Below are 17087 nucleotides of genomic sequence, written 5' to 3' on the forward strand. Positions count from 1 at the left end.
AACTTCTAACACTTTAAACTAAAGTTTTCTTGATGAGCCAAAATTTTGCAGCCAAAACTTCTCACTAAATATTTTCCATTTTCTACCCTTCTTTCCATATTCTTTGAGCCTGAAGTGATGCAACCACTATCTAAAAGTTGTTCTTGGATCATATAAAGATATACTCTCTCCAGTTTACGACAGGATCCTGGGTATTCAGCTCCTTCAGTGGGAAGCCTTGAGAGTGGTGTCATCTTTCTTCTTAAAAGTGTGATTATAAATGCTACAAGCTAGCCACAGAGAAGAAACACTCAAAATGTTCTGATATGCTCTTCCCTGTGCAAAACAATAAACATGAAACAACACACACTTCTAACTGTTAATTTCAAATATTGTAAATATTTAATAAGACAGACAAAAAAACTAAGATTATCAAACCAGAAGTGCAAAAAGGATATGGTCATCTTTTCCACAAATTTATCATGTGCATCTTCTGATTTAGGGAACATCTTTATGTCGTTTTCTAGACGCTGTATCTGAAGTTCCATTGAATCAAGGTTGCTCTTGAGATTTTGAGCTGAAACTTAGAAAAAGAATGAGACAATGAATTAGAAAAACTTCTGGAATTCTGATTTAAAGAAAAAATGTTAAAGAAAAGCAATGCCAAGAAAAGCAATGTCGGTAGAAGTATTCTTGAGGTAAAGAGAATAATTCCACAAAGCAGGCTCTCATTTTTCTGAATTACTGCTCATAAAAATTCTACCCTTCATAAAATAAGTGAGAATGTGTAATATAATATACGAAATCATCATGTTAAATGTGAGAATGTCACCATTTTATTCAGCCATTAGTTCAAATGGATCTATTTCTATTTAAATTTATTGATGGAAATTCTAATATTTCATTCTTTTAAATCTAATTTGAAGATTAAAGAGAAACTAAGGTTCAAAGAGATTTTATCTTATTAATGCATGTACTTGGCTATATAAATGATTTAAGGGAAAATTATAGAAAAAGATCAAATATTTTTTTTTTTTATTGAAATACACTGATTTCTATAAACCAACATCTGTGGAAGCCCTCACTACTTTTAACACCTACCGACAAAGATTTGGATACTAGGAGCTATTGACACTTTACACAAATACAAATAAAGAACATATGGTGAAACAGCAATAATATTAATTTTAAAATAAAATATTCTGTAATATCTCAATGTACCCTCAAACACTGTATTAATTATGGCTTTATTATCCTTGAAATTCTTCGCACCTTTTTTCCTGTCCTTCTCCTTGAAGACTTATCTCAAGTACCCTATTAAAAATGTGCTAGTATTGCATATTCATTTTACACCTTCTCCAGCCTGGTTCTTACAGGATCCTTTTCTACCTTTCACTTGCTATATGCTCCATACTTTCCTACTCCTACCAGCATCTTTGAAGAATATCATCTGACAATGATCTAAAGAATTAACTTTTTCCTAATTTGGATGGCTATGACACTAAGTATAGGGCTTCCAAACTGTGGGTTGTAATATGCTTCCATGTGAAATAAAGCACATTCCTCAACCAGGGTGGATAAAAATCAATTATTTTTAAAAAAAATGAAATAATAAAAAAACATTTTTTTAAATTTAAATCAGATTTTTTTATAAAAGTTTTTTTTTCCTCAAAAAGCATATCTGAAGATAGTTTTAATTAAGATACATTATAGCTCAAAGATATCTCATCATGGATAGGGATTATAAATTCTAATTCTATGGTATAAGACAATAGATTCACATAATGTTTAAGGACAGTTTTGTAAATGAGTTCCAATAGTTCATGGATTAGGGACCCAATCCTATGGGGCTCCAGGGGCTTCTGTTTAGATTATTTACGTTAAACTTTCTATCTACCAAATGGGACTCAGTGCTCAGTCTAGAAGATACCATCAGAGATGCTTAGTTTTGCAGTTCTCAAACAGTGGATTTGTGTCTCCAGAGATAATATGCTTGTTAACAGCAAAAATGTTTTTAAGTAAATAAATAAATAAATATATAATATATAGAGGTGAGAAATAACAGACCACAACCCTATTGTCCCTCTGCGGATTTGTGTACACAGAGTCAATCCCTTACCTCTCTCTAAAAGTGCAAAGTTTCAAAAAAGTTCAATGAACAGAAGACTGTTGGGGGCGGAATAGATCTGGACAAGGAGAAGAAGTCTGGAGATAAATGTGAGAAGGGGGGGGACAGGCAGTAGAAACAAAAGTGAAACTGTTTGAGCAGCACATTCCAGAAGTCTTGAGGTCTTTCTGAGTGTAGTCTTCATTGAATTGAGATCTACCATACTAGAAGGGAAAACCTATAATGACAGCAGGCCATAAAAGAGACCCAGTTTGGGAATAAGAACCATTCAAGAAATATATGTTTGCTGATGATGTTTTAAAGAAAGTCACACCAGTGAACTAGTGGAAGTCACTTAAGCACTTGGATTTAGAGACTGTTGAAGTGATAATCTCACTTTTAACAGCAGGAGCTTCTTCTGCTGGTGTAGAAAGAATATTTTCTTCCTTTGGACTAATTTATTCCAAATTGAGAAATCATTTGGGACCTGAAAAAGCAGAAAAGCTTGTTTTTCTTTTTCAGATTATGAACAAACACGAAAATGAAGGTGAAGACGACTGAGTTAGCTGCAGAAGCCAATATTTTAAGTTTCTCATGTTGACCTGGCTGACAGTGTCGATTTAATTTTTGGGTTTTTTTTTAATTTCATGTAATTATTTTAGTTAAATACAATGTTAACAAAAACAAACTTATTTTAAAAACTTGAATGTTTAACTAAATTTAAAAATTCCTATGCTTGTTTTGTTAAAATATTATATGTTTGCTGTTGAAGAAAAAAATCCAGAATACATAACTTTGTTGTTTTAGTTAAATAAAAATATTTAAATGCCTGTCTGGTGATGTTCTCCTTCTAATACAGCATGGCAAGAAAATCCTCCAAATATTAATGATTAATTCATATTTGAATTGGAGATTGTTTACCTCCCAATGACTTCATAAATATCTGGTTCAATTACCTTTGGTAAATGAAATAACCAAACAATCATTCATTTTTTGATATAGCTGTAAAACTAATCTGAAAAGTTTTCAAAACAAATCACTTAAAAAATGTATATGGTGTATATTTTCTAAAAATGAAACCTACATCTATCTCTGCGTTGTGAAGAATATATATTAAGGTTATAACAACCAACAAGAATGCACTTTTATGTAGAAATCCATGATTAAATCAAGTCTTCCAGACTAGTGATTTAAATCATGTTTTAAATCAATTTAAATCAAATCTACCCTGTCCCCAACAGAGAAAGAAAGGGAAAAAAAAAAGGATAGAACTACAGTATTAGCTGGCAATTTTAAATCTTTCACAGCTGTATTGGTTTTAGAATGGAATATGCAACAAATTCTTGGCAGAATTTCAGCAGTAGAATGATACTATTGTGGTAGCAAAGTACTCTTGCTACAATGACATGAGTCCTTTCATAACTCAGAGTGGAGAAATTGCCAGAAAATATACACAGAAATTTCAGACATTGTAGGGGGAGAGAGAGAAAAGGGGCTGGTGGAGGAATCAAACACCAAATATAGGAATATAAGAAATTAATTGATGTTCAACACGCACAGTTGAGTATTACTTTTTTTTTTTTCTTTTAAATGGCAGGCCAGTAACTGATCTTTCACTGGAGGAGTTTAAAAAGGATTTGTCTTGTTTAAAAACCAAACCAAACCAAACCAAACCAAACAACAAAAAACCACACCACCAATATCTTGGCACTTGTTGCTTTTCTTAGGGACTAATCCTGTGAAATGAGCCTCAACTACTATTGTCTTCACTGAGAATTAAGGATGCCCAGAAACTGGCAGGGACAACTGTGAAGAGAGACTTTCATAATGAGGAAGCTTAGATATATTTTTTTTAAACCTTAACCAATTCAACCCCCTTTTTTTTTGTAATTTGTTTTAGAAGGTTTGTTAACTAAAGAGATCTGATTCCACAAGAGGTGTCTCCTTCACATTCTCCCTCATCCCCCCCCATTTGATATGGTTAGAACATTCCACATCACAATTATTTCCATTGTACCAGTAGGAGGACAAACATGGAAGGTGAAGCAGGGTTATAAGGGAGAATGCTCTCAGCAAACCCAAATGTATTCAGTATAGGAAGAAAATACTGACAAAGCAGGTTGCTATTTGTATTTAAAAAATCCTGAAGTACTGACTTCCTCCTTTAATTTCCTCTCTGATCATACAAAACAGTTAGGTTCAGTTTAATACAAATATGTATGTGCTATCTCTACAAGTAAAATATGCATTTTTGAACCATATTCTGTCATCTGCCTTCTGATGTGCACCACATATTGTTGTGGAGCTCACAAAAAATAGTCCCTGAGGTTGGACAAGAAATCACAATAGCATATTTTCCAAGGTTAGCCCTTTAATATTAGTGTACTGTTTCACAGCCAGATCCTTCCTCAGCATTACTTTCTGAGTGTCTAGAATTTTGCCGCTTTCATTTTAAAGGAAATGTCTTTGACACAAACTAGCAAGTTTTTAATGACAGTGGAGACAGCTTTATAGACGAGTAGTCTCACTCTAAGGCAGATATCTACTGATTGATTACAAGGTCTCTTTGTTGAATGTTTTATGTCTTACACCATATCACTGTATACAAGATGCAGTACCAAGCCATTTAAAACTACAGTTATATAGTTCTTTCCTGCAGTTTATCTGATTGTGCTTCCAAAGTTCCTTTTAATAAGGGGACTCAGTTGATCTATAGGTGTAATACATTAGACACCTTTTCACAGGTTTTCATTTTTTATTAAATTGGTAAGTTTTGCTGTTTCACAAGTGACTCACCCAGAACACTTACTATGAAAAGATTTATCTTTTTCCTTTTCTTTTTGTACTTAAAATAAAACGGTGTGATTAAAAAACAATAAATCAAAAGGTTTTAAACTAAAAGATAGGAAAACTCACATACACACACACAGTGGAGGCACAAATAGCAAAAAAAATGATGCAGATGTAAATCCACTAAACACAGCAAAAATCTATTAAACTGACCCTGTTCTCATCTGAACCCATTTCGTATTGGTGTAACTTCATGGAACTTATTGTAGTTACTGCCAATTTAAAGCGGCAACAAGTCATAAGTATCAAATTCCAATATACTGCATCTATCTTCTTTTATTGATTATTTTAATTGAGGGGGGAGGGTGAGATACTAGATGAGCAGAAGATGCAATAGCACAGCCAACGTAGTAAGGCCCAGGTCTTGCAAACATGACCCATGCAGGCTGACCTTTGCACCCAATGCAAATAGTTTATTAGTTCATTCATTTTTGGTGAGCCTGAAGAGAAACAGTGATATTTGTGTTGTAAGTGAAGAACTTGTTTGAATTACAACAGTAATAGGTTTTATCAGCAACGTGATATATTTGGATACAGAGAAAGCAGCACAGAAGTAAAATATGCTGGAACTGAAAAATAAATTAGAAAGATGGAAATGGTTATTTTGTTGGTAAAGAGAAAAGGAGCTGGTAAATAAACTGGCACCATAACAGAAAACAAAGTTTAACTGCATTCAGCACTCTGAAAATATTTAAGTGCATAACTGCCGAGCATAAATAGTCCTTTACCTTTGCATTTGAAATTTAAAAGTATCAAGACAAAACCAATTAACAATGACAAAAAAGTATAACGAGTTTCTGTGCTTAATTAATCCTCATATTAGATGAAAAATCTAACTACTTCCCTACTGGGTCTTGGAAATCTTAGTATGTTGAAATTGGGGGGGAAAACCCACATGGGATGCATTTAAAAGTGACTTTATTATAATTAGTGAACTACGAACAAGTTAAAACTTCCCTGGATTCAGAAGCACACTACACAGTACTTGTGTTGGTGTCTCACTGACACCATGATCAAATAAATTTTTAAAAAGCTATACACTCTACAGACGCCAGGGTCTAACTCACCCCATGTTTAGATAATGAAAACAGATAGTAACAGCAACAATATAAAAGGTACATATGCAGCCAAGTGGGAGTAAACAACCTACTACTTTGAACAAATGAGGCACCTAGATGCCATGTTCTGAATATACAAAGTTTTTACATTTCACTCATTTTTATGTTTTTTTGGTCTTGTTCTCTGGAACAGATGTAACTCCTTCCCCATTTCCTAGGCCCTACACATCAGTACCCAGCATGCTAGATGCTCCTTCCCCAGAAGCCTGAGGAAAGGCTGCAAGTTTTTATTCCTGCACCAGCGTGACATGATGTATAAACCCTGCATTAACAAGGTAGGGGTCACTATCAGGAATCAGAGACTGTGGCTTGTACCAGTCCAACACCATGATGGAAATTAGGCATGGAGAAAGACCACCCCTCAGCTACAGAGGCACTCCAGAGAGATTCTTTTTACAGGTTTCAGAGTGGTAGCCAAGTTAGTTTGTATCAGCAAAAACAACAAAGAGTACTTGTGGCAACTTAGAGACTAACAAATTTATCTGGGCATAAGCTTTCGTGGGCTAAAACCCACTTCATCAGATGCATGGAGTGGAAAATACATTAGGCAGGTATAAATACACAGTACATGAAAAGACGTGAGTTGCCTTACCAAGTAGGAGGTCAGTGCTAACGAGACAATTCAGTTAAGGTGGAAGTGGGCTATTCTCAACAGTATAATACTTTGTAGTGGTAATGAGGCCAATGTAGTCAGGGTGGCCCATTTCAAACAGTTGACAAGAAGGTGTGAGTAACAGTAGGGGGAAATTAGTTTGGGGAAATTAGTTTTTGTAATGACCCATCCACTCCCAGTCTTTATTCAGGACTAATTTGACAGTGTCCAGTTTGCAAATTAATTCCAGTTCTGCAGTTTCTCGCTGAAGTCTGTTTTTGAAGGTTTTTGTTGTTGACGAATTGCCACGTTTAAGTGTGTTATTGAGTGTCCAGGAAGACTGAAGTGTTCTCCGACTGGTTTTTCAATGTTATAATTCTTGATGTCTGATTTGTGTCCATTTATTCTTTTGCATAGAGAATGTCCAGTTTGGCCAATGTACATGGCAGAGGGGCACATGATGGCATATATCAGATATGTGGATGGAGCTGGCAACGTTGCCAACTCTGTCCGCATATCTATTCAAGGGACTCCATCGTAGGACCTAACCGCATCAGCCACACCATCGGGGCTCGTTCACCTGCACATCTACCAATGTGATATATGCCATCATGTGCCAGCAATGCCCCTCTGCCATGTACATTGGCCAAACCGGACAGTCTCTATGCAAGAGAATAAATGGACACAAATCAGGTGTCAAGAATTATAACATCCAAAAACCAGTCGGAGAACACTTCAATCTCCCTGGACACTCAATAATAGACTTAAAAGTGGCAATTCTTCAACAAAAAAAACTTCAAAAAACTTCTCCAACGAGAAACTGAAGAACTGGAATTAATTTGCAAACTGGACAAATAAAGACTGGGAGTGGATGGGTCACTACAAAAACTAATCTTTTCATGTACTGTGTATTTATACCTGCCCACTGTTTTTTCCACTCCACGCATCTGATGAAGTGGGTTTTAGCCCACAAAAGCTTATGCCCAAATAAACTTGTTAGTCTCTAAGATGCCACAAGTACTCGTCATTCTTTTTACATAGTAGTTTCACCGTTTCTGTATCTACGTCCCTGAGAAATATTCATCTCTTACTCAGAGATTTTTGATGCCAGGTGCAATTCAACAAAATTCAAACAATATATTCATTCAGACATGTGCATGTGCAATGAAACAGTGAATCTTTTTCCCAGCAAACAAGAGTCTTTTCTACACAACAACGAGTATTTGCCTCAGCGACTATGGATTTGCCAGAAAATGGATCTGACAACTGTGGCTTCCCTAAAAACTCTTCCTAGCAAGCATAGGCTTCCCAGAAAATCAAGTTGAGAGTGTTATGTTAGAAGAAACTCAACTAGCTGGACAATTGTGATGATACATGTGGCAAATGCTTTCTGGGGTCTCAAAAACTCCCAAGACTCTTTTGGTGCATTTTTTTTTGAAAAACAAAAACCACTGAAATGATGAAGATAATAACAATACTGAAATATTAATATAATCATATCATAACTGCTGCCTCAAAATTAAAACAATCTGATGCTAGAATACCTTCATAATTAACGTGGGGGTAAAACTGACCCCAATAAAATTGGAATGACTTTTTTTACTACACTAAAGCCACAACTGGTATTCGGATTAAATCAATTATAACAGGTTGTTCTCATCATAGTTTGAGAATATGTAAAGAAAGAAGAGGCAGTGGTTTGCCTGTCATGTTTTATTTAAATTTTGGTACGCGTTTGGGGTCCAGGAGACCCCAAAGATCTTAGAAGTGTAATATTTCATTTTTACCACTGACACTGAAGGGTCTAACTGACTCCATTACCTTTTTAATTACTTTTTTTTACCAGTACACAGAAACCACAACAGGTAGGATGACAGAACCACTGAGGAAAGACTGAACTCCATCCTAGTTTGAGAATACTTAAGCAGCACAGATTTGGCATGACAATTTTCATTTACATTTTTGCACACATTGGGGTCAGATAGGCCCCAAAACATTAGGAGGTTATATAGAACAAGGGAAGAATTTTCAGTGGTTTTAAAAAACAAAATTCAGAAAACAGTTCAGATTCAAGTGTGAGGCCAAGATGATCATCAGTACTAACGGATCTTTAGACAGGAAGTCTGAGGGATGCATTACACATGAAAGAGTTGTACTCCTCCATTGATAAGTGCCCAACTTTCATTAACAGCACTGCTAATTATGTGTGGAAATAGATTACAACATATTTGAATTAGCATGTGTAAGTTCTGCACAAAATCCCAAAGGCAGTCTGATTTGCTTGGAAGTGTTTATAAATGAATCAATGACATCATCACAGCTTCCAAGCAGCTAGAATTTAAAGAAAAAGTCACAGTCAAATATATGGATATTTCTAAAAAAACAGCCCAACAGTGGAAACATTGCCAGAGGTTTGTAGAAATGTCTCTCTTACGAGCACATAAGCATGGAAACTGTGTTCTATTGATAAAACCTTATATTTTGATTCCTAAGATCCTAACAAATTGAATTTTGTTTCTTCAACTGACAACATTTTAAGCCTCAGCTCATGGATAGAGGTAACAGCGAAATTCAAAAGCACTTGCGTTATTCAACTAAATGTATTAACTAAGATAAAAGTACAAGGGCAAAGACTTACTCTTTAGATTTATTGAAGTATTTTAGTTTTTGACACACAGGACAAAAGACAATTTTGTAGATAACCTGTAAGATGTCCCTTGACTAGCCAAACCAGCGTCATTCAATGACATTTTTAAAAACACAAAGAAATGTCAGAGGTGAGATCTTCTCCTTTTATGTGGGGGAGTATGTCTGCCTTTTGTTTATGAAGTAAACAACCTTTAGGTACTTATTGATTGCTTGGTGATTCTGAATGCTCTGAAAGCATCAGTAGCCAAGCAGGTCCCCAATCTTTGTGAGCATATCTTCAATGCAGTTAGTCTGGGCTAACATGGGTGGAGCATCCCCACAGCAAAACCCTATCCATGCAAGACCAATGTAACTGCATCCACAATGGTGCTGTACTAGCTCGCGTGCTGGGCTGGATTTCTAGCAGGCTATCCCGTGGCATGTAGTGTTGCATTAAACTGGACACTCTACAAATTCAGTCGCAGGATGCTCTCTCTCACCCCTAATAGGAGAAGCTGTCTGTGGCAGTGACATGAGAACAGTACTTTATGTAAATAACTTCCAAGTGAACTTATTCATTATTAATTCAGACAGTTCTGCTAATGAAAACAAAACAGCATTTCCCAGAAAGAACTTTTAATGAGAATGTCATTAAGGAATTCAGTAATCTGCCTCAGAGCTGGACCCTGAAACCTTGGGGTCCTCACAAGTCTGCCAAGTAACAGGGAGTGTGCCCTTGTCAAATCCAATACTTTTTCATGAAATATTTCAGATGCGATGAACTGGCATTTTCTGACAAAACACTGTCTCATCGGAGTTCAGCTCACATGTGCGTGCTCTCTCATTATGTGCGTACATATGTGCTTGCACCCACCCACCCCTTGCTGTTTAGGAAAAGTATTCGAGTCTTTATTTTAAATAAATACATATTAAATGTATATTTACATATATAATGCTGCATGCACATTTTCCTTGTTTCCACTCATCAGTAAATCATTGTGAAGGATTTACTACTTAAGTATTATGAAAGATGACAAATAAGAAGATGTTTTCATTGGCTTTGTGATGGGTCATGGGCATTTGATAAGAGTCTTTGGAGGTTTTGGGTCAGTAAGCTTGTTAATAATAAAGAGGCACGATACTGTGTACATGCAGCAAAATGGAACTTCTTTGAACAGGTGGCCCTTGCCATAAATATGTGAGTACTGAACCAGTATTCTGTCACTGCTCCCTCCCCAAAGTGGCCACTTGCAAAGAAAAAAAAACAACAACTTCAGTTCTTCTTTTAGTCTGCCAGTCAGATTTTGCGTACACCATATCCCTCCTTGATTTCACAAGCTCCAAGTTCTGTAGTACATTATCTACCCTGCATATTGAAGGAAAACTCAATTTTACCAAGATAAATCTGTTTTGTTTCATATTTGTTTCATGTTTTTTTAAATTTATTAATCATTAGGATCATTTAAAGTGTCAATCTGAACACATTCTAATTTTAAGATTTTATTCATAAAATAAAAACAAATGCTGTTCTCAAAATAACAAGGACTTCCTATGTGCCTACCTGCAAACAGCAAATTTTATTTTCTCCACTAGTAGACTATCGCTTCCTAATAAAAATATGAGCTTAAATAAGCAACAACATATTGACTAATATGGTCAAGGTAAATGCTGATTAAACTAAAAAAAGTTTTCAAAATGTTATTTTTATGCATATATTAAATTCTATTAGTGGATCTGAAAACTCACCATAAATCTATGTAATTTTTAAGGAGTGTGTTTAAAAATGTGATCACAAACAGCATCCAACAAATACAAAATCAAAATCCCAATTCCTATTGCAATATCTACATATTTGTCCCAATGCTTGGGCATTAGGTAGTGCATCATTTCCACTTATGATCATTTCCATATATTAACCTCCTGACACTGGAATTCTCAATATAGGATGTCAAAATTTGGGTTTTTAATCATCAAGGAACACAGCTTTAAGCGGGCTTTAGAAGGGCCAATATCACAAAGCAGAAAACAATTATGCTAAATCAGCTGGGAGGAAAAATTTAATCAGAACAAATTTAAATGATAATTAGGAATTATTAAAGAACACTTTACAAGATTCCCAAAAAACACAATCAAGGAAGAAGGTTGCATTGGTTAAAAACCCAACGTGTTTAGAGAGTATGTGAAGGCAGCACACCCTCTCTCTCTCTCTCTCTAATGTATAAGAAATGGAAGAAAGAGGAAGTTGACAGTAATGAATACAAACTAGAAGCTAGGAATTGTAGATAACTGATAAGGCAAGCAAAGGGACACAAGGAAAAAATCTATGACTGATAGAGTTAAGGACAATAAAGAGAAAATTTTCAAGTATATTAGGAACAAAAAAAGATAGATCTCCTAAGTTCTACATCATGCATCTTAACAAACACCTACATCTTTGGTGACTATGTTTTACTATATTTACCTTCTATTTCTCTTTCAAATTATTATACTGTAATTCTGATTCGGTAGTGAATATGATTTTTTAAATGTAAACCAACAATACAGTTGATGTGCATTAGTTTCTGACAATATTTATTTAAAATAACCCTAGTATTTGATAATATACCAACAAATAAGCTGATGTGAAACACCATAAACTATTAAGCCAAGATCAATGATAATTGCTAACACTGAAATCTATTAAAATAGAACAGCTTCAAAGCATTCCCAACTTCATCTAATAACCAAACCATGTCTATTTACGAGTGTTTTTTATCTCAAGTATAATGGATATATACAATAGATAGAAATCCCTAGGAGATTAACAGAGTATCCACAGAATTATTTTTCTGAAAACCAACTGTAACCTACTACCAAATCACTGTTTTAACAGCCCTTCTCTCTAATAGAACATTATTATTACTATTTACTTAAGCCATATCTAGACTACAGAGTCTAATGTCAGTGTAGCCCCCGAGTACAGACGCTGCATATGCAGACAGGAGACATCCTTTTGCTGGCAGAGCAATACCTCCTTCCCAAGAGACATCAGCTAAATGGACAGAATAACTCTTCAGGGTGGGTGTGTGGGTGTGTGTGAGAGAGAGAGAAACTGTTTTATTGTTTTTTTGTTGTCATTTTAGCTTTGTCAACTGGGAGGGTGATTGTTTTTACACTCTTGGCTGACACAGCTATGCCTGAATAACTGTGTTGTGTACAGCAGGCCTCAGTGTCCTAAGTGTGTAAAAACAGGCATAGAAACAAATAAAAAACAAGTAAATTTGCCAATATCTTTCACTGATTGAATTCTCAATCCCAGTCCCATTTTTAATACCATAGCATAACCCATAATGAGAAAAGGAAATTAAACAGATGTTAAGTTAACGAGAAAAAAGATTATGGATCAACAACGCATTTCAACAGTATAGTCCATTTTAATGGCTAAGTGAAAGCTTATTCATTTATTTACAATAAATGTTTTATCCTAAGTAAGGACAAGTGCTAAAAATCCCCTCTCTGGGGTTGGTTCTGGAAGCGGGTGTTATGTTACCCTTAGCAAATATAAAATTAATGGGGGTCTGGTAACTGGTTATCCCCACCCTGCAAATCAGACATCAGCTCACTCTTACTGCAGAAATTGTTATAGCTGCAGGGAAAACTAAACTCTCCTGTGAAGCGTTGGTGGCTACCCATGCAGTAGTCTGCACGGGTCTGCAGATTTTGGAATAATAGGACGCTTGGCATTTGAACACTGAAAAGGGGAAAGGCCAATGACAGCTCAGGGCAGCTGCTTCCTTCCCTACTTTCACAGCTGCCAGAACAGTGACAACTTGTCTTAAAGTTAAAGATCCAATAAAACTATTACTACTTGTCTGAAAGATTCCAATTTTGCCTGTGGCTCCTGCCATTCACATTTTTTTCCCCCTTATTTGGGCAAAAATCTTAAAAATCATCAAAGAATTCACCCATAGTCACTTTGCAAAAACAAACAAACAAAGTCCGTGGTATGGTTGCTGACAAAGATTCTGAAACATAATTGCCCAAAGCTGAGATATATATACTCAAAAAGCAGTTTATCTGAAACTATTAACTGATATGCAATCCAAATATACAGTATGTGCTGGTATTTTGCAACACACCAGAAACACCTGATTCTTCACAGGAGATACTGTAGACTGTGGTTAAATACAGACTGCTTAATTGTGATAACGGCACACAAACATCGGTGAATGGAATGTGTAACTTCTTACGATAGTGTAGACTGTTGTGATTTAAAGCTTAATTATGGGACATGACAGGGGTGGTGTGGACTGGGGGGGGCAGAAAATCACATTAGCAATTTCAACTTCGCTAAAGAAAAATGGAGGTAAAGTGGCTTACTCTGCTTGCACATAATTATAAAGTAACAGTAGAATCATTAGAACCAGACTGCATTTTACTGATATCCCTTCATTGTTCAGTCCAAACTATTCGAATCCTTTCTAATCCTATTCTAATCTGATCCTTTCCTTAATGGTGATAAATCTTTGAGCTAAATTTGAGTTAGATATGTATGAATGATCTCAATCTTTCCTTGGAATTAATTCAAGTGTAAAGATATCATTTGAACTGCTAGTGGGTGACATGAATTTTTTTTAAAATAAATCTTATAATTTTACCTACATTAGTCATTAATAACTAGCAAGACTGAAAAAAGGGATTCATATCACGATACTTTGTAGTGTCATTATGGTTACCCTTTTCCCATATGTTGTGGACACCATCTTTCTAGCCAAGGAGAACTGGGTGGGACTACCTCCCAGAACATAAGCTAGAGGGGCCACTGTATGTGGGGAATCCTCTACATTACTACACAAGCAGGTAGGCCACCTGTCTCCACAGTACTCCTAAGCTACTGCAAGCATAAACCAGAGCCTACACTGTACATAGATCTTCCACAAGTCAGCACAGAGCAACTAGTAGGCAACTAGGTGAGTTCAGCTATACTTTGACACATAATTAGTTTGCTATATAGTGTGACAGAAATTGTAATCCCAGTATCTTTGGGGTCCATTGTTTTAAGTGAATGGTTCATATCTGACTGTGTTCTACACCATGGCTCCTACAGGAACTAAAAACATTAAGGCAAATCGGCAAGTTTAACCCTCCACCTCATACCCCAGAGACATATCACTGCCTGTGGAGGCTCACATATATTAGTACAAACTGGATTCTCCAGAGATAAACGGACAAAGAAAGGACTTTTGAATAAAAACAGCCTGAATTTGAATGGACTTGAAGTTCTTCTTTCTGAACAAGCAAACAAACAGAACCTTCTATCCAAGAGAGGGCCCCCGATCCTTACAGAAGGGTTGGAAAGACTTGGTAAACTTTCAACATGCATACATGAACATTTAATGTTTTTATATGTTTTCTACGTAATACTTTTACCTGAAGAATGAATATGCTTGATGAGGAAGAGCTGTGTTGATAACTTGTAACTGCTGGCAATACAGTGTTCACAGCCCTCAGAGAGAAAGCAGACTCAAGGGGAAGGCTGGGTGCTCCTTAGCTGCACCCAGGCTCTGTTGGCTGTAAACTCCATTGTCCCTTAAAGGCTTATACAAGATGCCACACCACCACATGCATATCACTAGCAAGACAGTAACAAACCCATGCTAAATAGGGTGCTGGCTCTTTTCGCACTGAGTCCAACAGATCCTGCTGAAATACACACACAGAAAGACCAAATGAAACAGTGCAGTCCTATTCTAAAATGCATCTATCAAAAAATTCCCAACTTCCATGATGTCACGAGTAATACACTAGCCTGATGAATATGATCCACTACTAGGAAAAGTAATGTCCTCTTCCATATTGAGAAAATTTCCCATGGTCAAAGAATCTCTCTTCTCTGACAGTACTATGGTTTTGAGATTAAACATGATAGAAACATGGGGAGGAAAGAACGAGACAGGAGAAATGCTGGGATTTTTTACTGATAACTATTAACTACCTCTCACCCAAATAAACAAATAGCCATACAAAGTTTCTCTTCCTCCCAATATGGAATTTCCTCTCAAAATTACAGTTTTGTTTTTTTTTTTGTTTGTTTGTTTTTTAACAGATGACTCTGGAACAATCTTATGTAAGTTCTGACATTTCACAGACCATCAAGGACGGAAATTGTAGTTTTACATCATGAGCAAAACCCAAAATCCCACATTCCAGGAGCCCTGTTGCTACCCTTGGTACAGCAGACAGGAGATATAAAAGTAAATTTACAATATAAAAGAGAAAACTTTATTGTAGGTTATTTTTAGAGGTTCCTAAAATTGATCAGTTATTTTTCTCTGTGTAGCCTGGACAGTTGGATTTACGGTAGCTTGATTTTGCCAGAAAGAGATTAAAAACATTTCAAATACAAATACGTAAAGATCATTTAAATATATAAAAAAATGCCTTTTTTCTGCAAAACATGTTACCTCTACCAAATGAATGGTGGTCTGGTGCGGCATAAAAAAGTTTTGCTGCCACTCACTGGAGATGATGTCCATTAATCACTTGCGGCTTCACTATTTGTGAGTTATGTGGCTACCTCCAAAGCCTGCCAATAAAACTTTCATAATACCCCATCATATATTTCCTCTTAATATCCTTAAGTAACAGAGCCAGATGGCTGTAAACATCGAATTAGCTGACTCTGTACATCCTCTGAAGATTCTTTGGACGCAGCAACTGAACAACACAATCTTTTTTGGGTGGGCGTGGGGGATTTTTTTTTTTTTTTTTTTCAGGAACAGAACTTTAGTTTAAAGACATACAGTAAAATTACAACAAAAAGTAGACTGTTTTCTTTCTTGAAAAATATTTATCAAAATGCTAGAACAAACAGAAACTGCTAATTTTTAATATTTTAACACTTACTTTCTGAGAGAATCCCCCAAATACATAGAAACGTACACAGGTGAACAGGCCATGTTCAAATTTGCTGAATTACAGTAGTACGTATATTTATGACAACAACACGACTGTTAGCGAAAGACTGATTCTGGAGGACTCCATAAAATGCCCAGCTACTAGTATGTCTATTTCTTCTTCGAAGCAATTCTACTAAGAATGAGCTTTCTATAAAAATCCCTGCACCAAATGATTAAACAAACATGTTGCTTTATATTTACACTCAGGCAGTGAGATATGTATTTGCAAGGAGATGGACAGGATGATCTGATAGGTCCTCTCCACCTCTAACTTCTGTCATTCCACGATCAGTCACATCAGTGGCCTGAGAGATAGGACAGTACTCTAGCACACTACCAACCAGTATTTGAGAATAGTTTGGGTCAGTAGAGCAGGAGAATATTAAGCGGAAGTGTGCTTTCATTCTTCACAGTATCATTATTATACTGCCACTAGCTGTAAGCTATGCAAGAACATTTCCAGAGGAATAGTTTACTGCACTTTACAAACAAAACAACAAGGTCTCTACCACAAAGATTACAATCAGGCAATAACAAAGGAAGGGGGGAAGAGATGCAGCAACATATGTGTGTTCGGAGTAATTTTATATTAACATACATACATAAGAATGGCCCTATTGGGTCAGACCAAAGGTCCATCTAGCCCAGTATCCTGTCTTCCGACAGTGGCCAATGCCAGGTGCCCTAGAGGGAATGAATAAAACAGCTAATCATCAAGTGATCCATCCCCCGTCGCTCATTCCCAGCTTCTGGCAAACAGAGGCTGGGGATACCATTCCTGCCCATCCTGGCTAACAGCCATCGATGGATCTATCCTCCATGAATTTATCTAGTTCTTTTTTGAATCCTGTTATGGTCGTGGCCTTCATAACATC

At 36.1% G+C, this 17087-nt stretch overlaps 1 protein-coding gene across 3 annotated transcripts in view; it reads right to left on the reverse strand.

Moving 5' to 3' along the window:
• Positions 1-17087, reverse strand: part of DIAPH2 (diaphanous related formin 2) — an 807400-nt gene that overhangs the window by 292192 nt on the left and 498121 nt on the right. For all 3 annotated transcript variants that reach the window (XM_074964437.1, XM_074964436.1, XM_074964435.1), the window contains one exon: positions 437-562. In XM_074964437.1, coding sequence (XP_074820538.1) covers positions 437-562 — 126 coding nt within the window. The remainder of the gene's footprint in view (positions 1-436; positions 563-17087) is intronic.

This window comes from Natator depressus, chromosome 9 (genome assembly GCF_965152275.1).
Source record: "Natator depressus isolate rNatDep1 chromosome 9, rNatDep2.hap1, whole genome shotgun sequence".
Taxonomy (NCBI): domain Eukaryota; kingdom Metazoa; phylum Chordata; order Testudines; family Cheloniidae; genus Natator; species Natator depressus.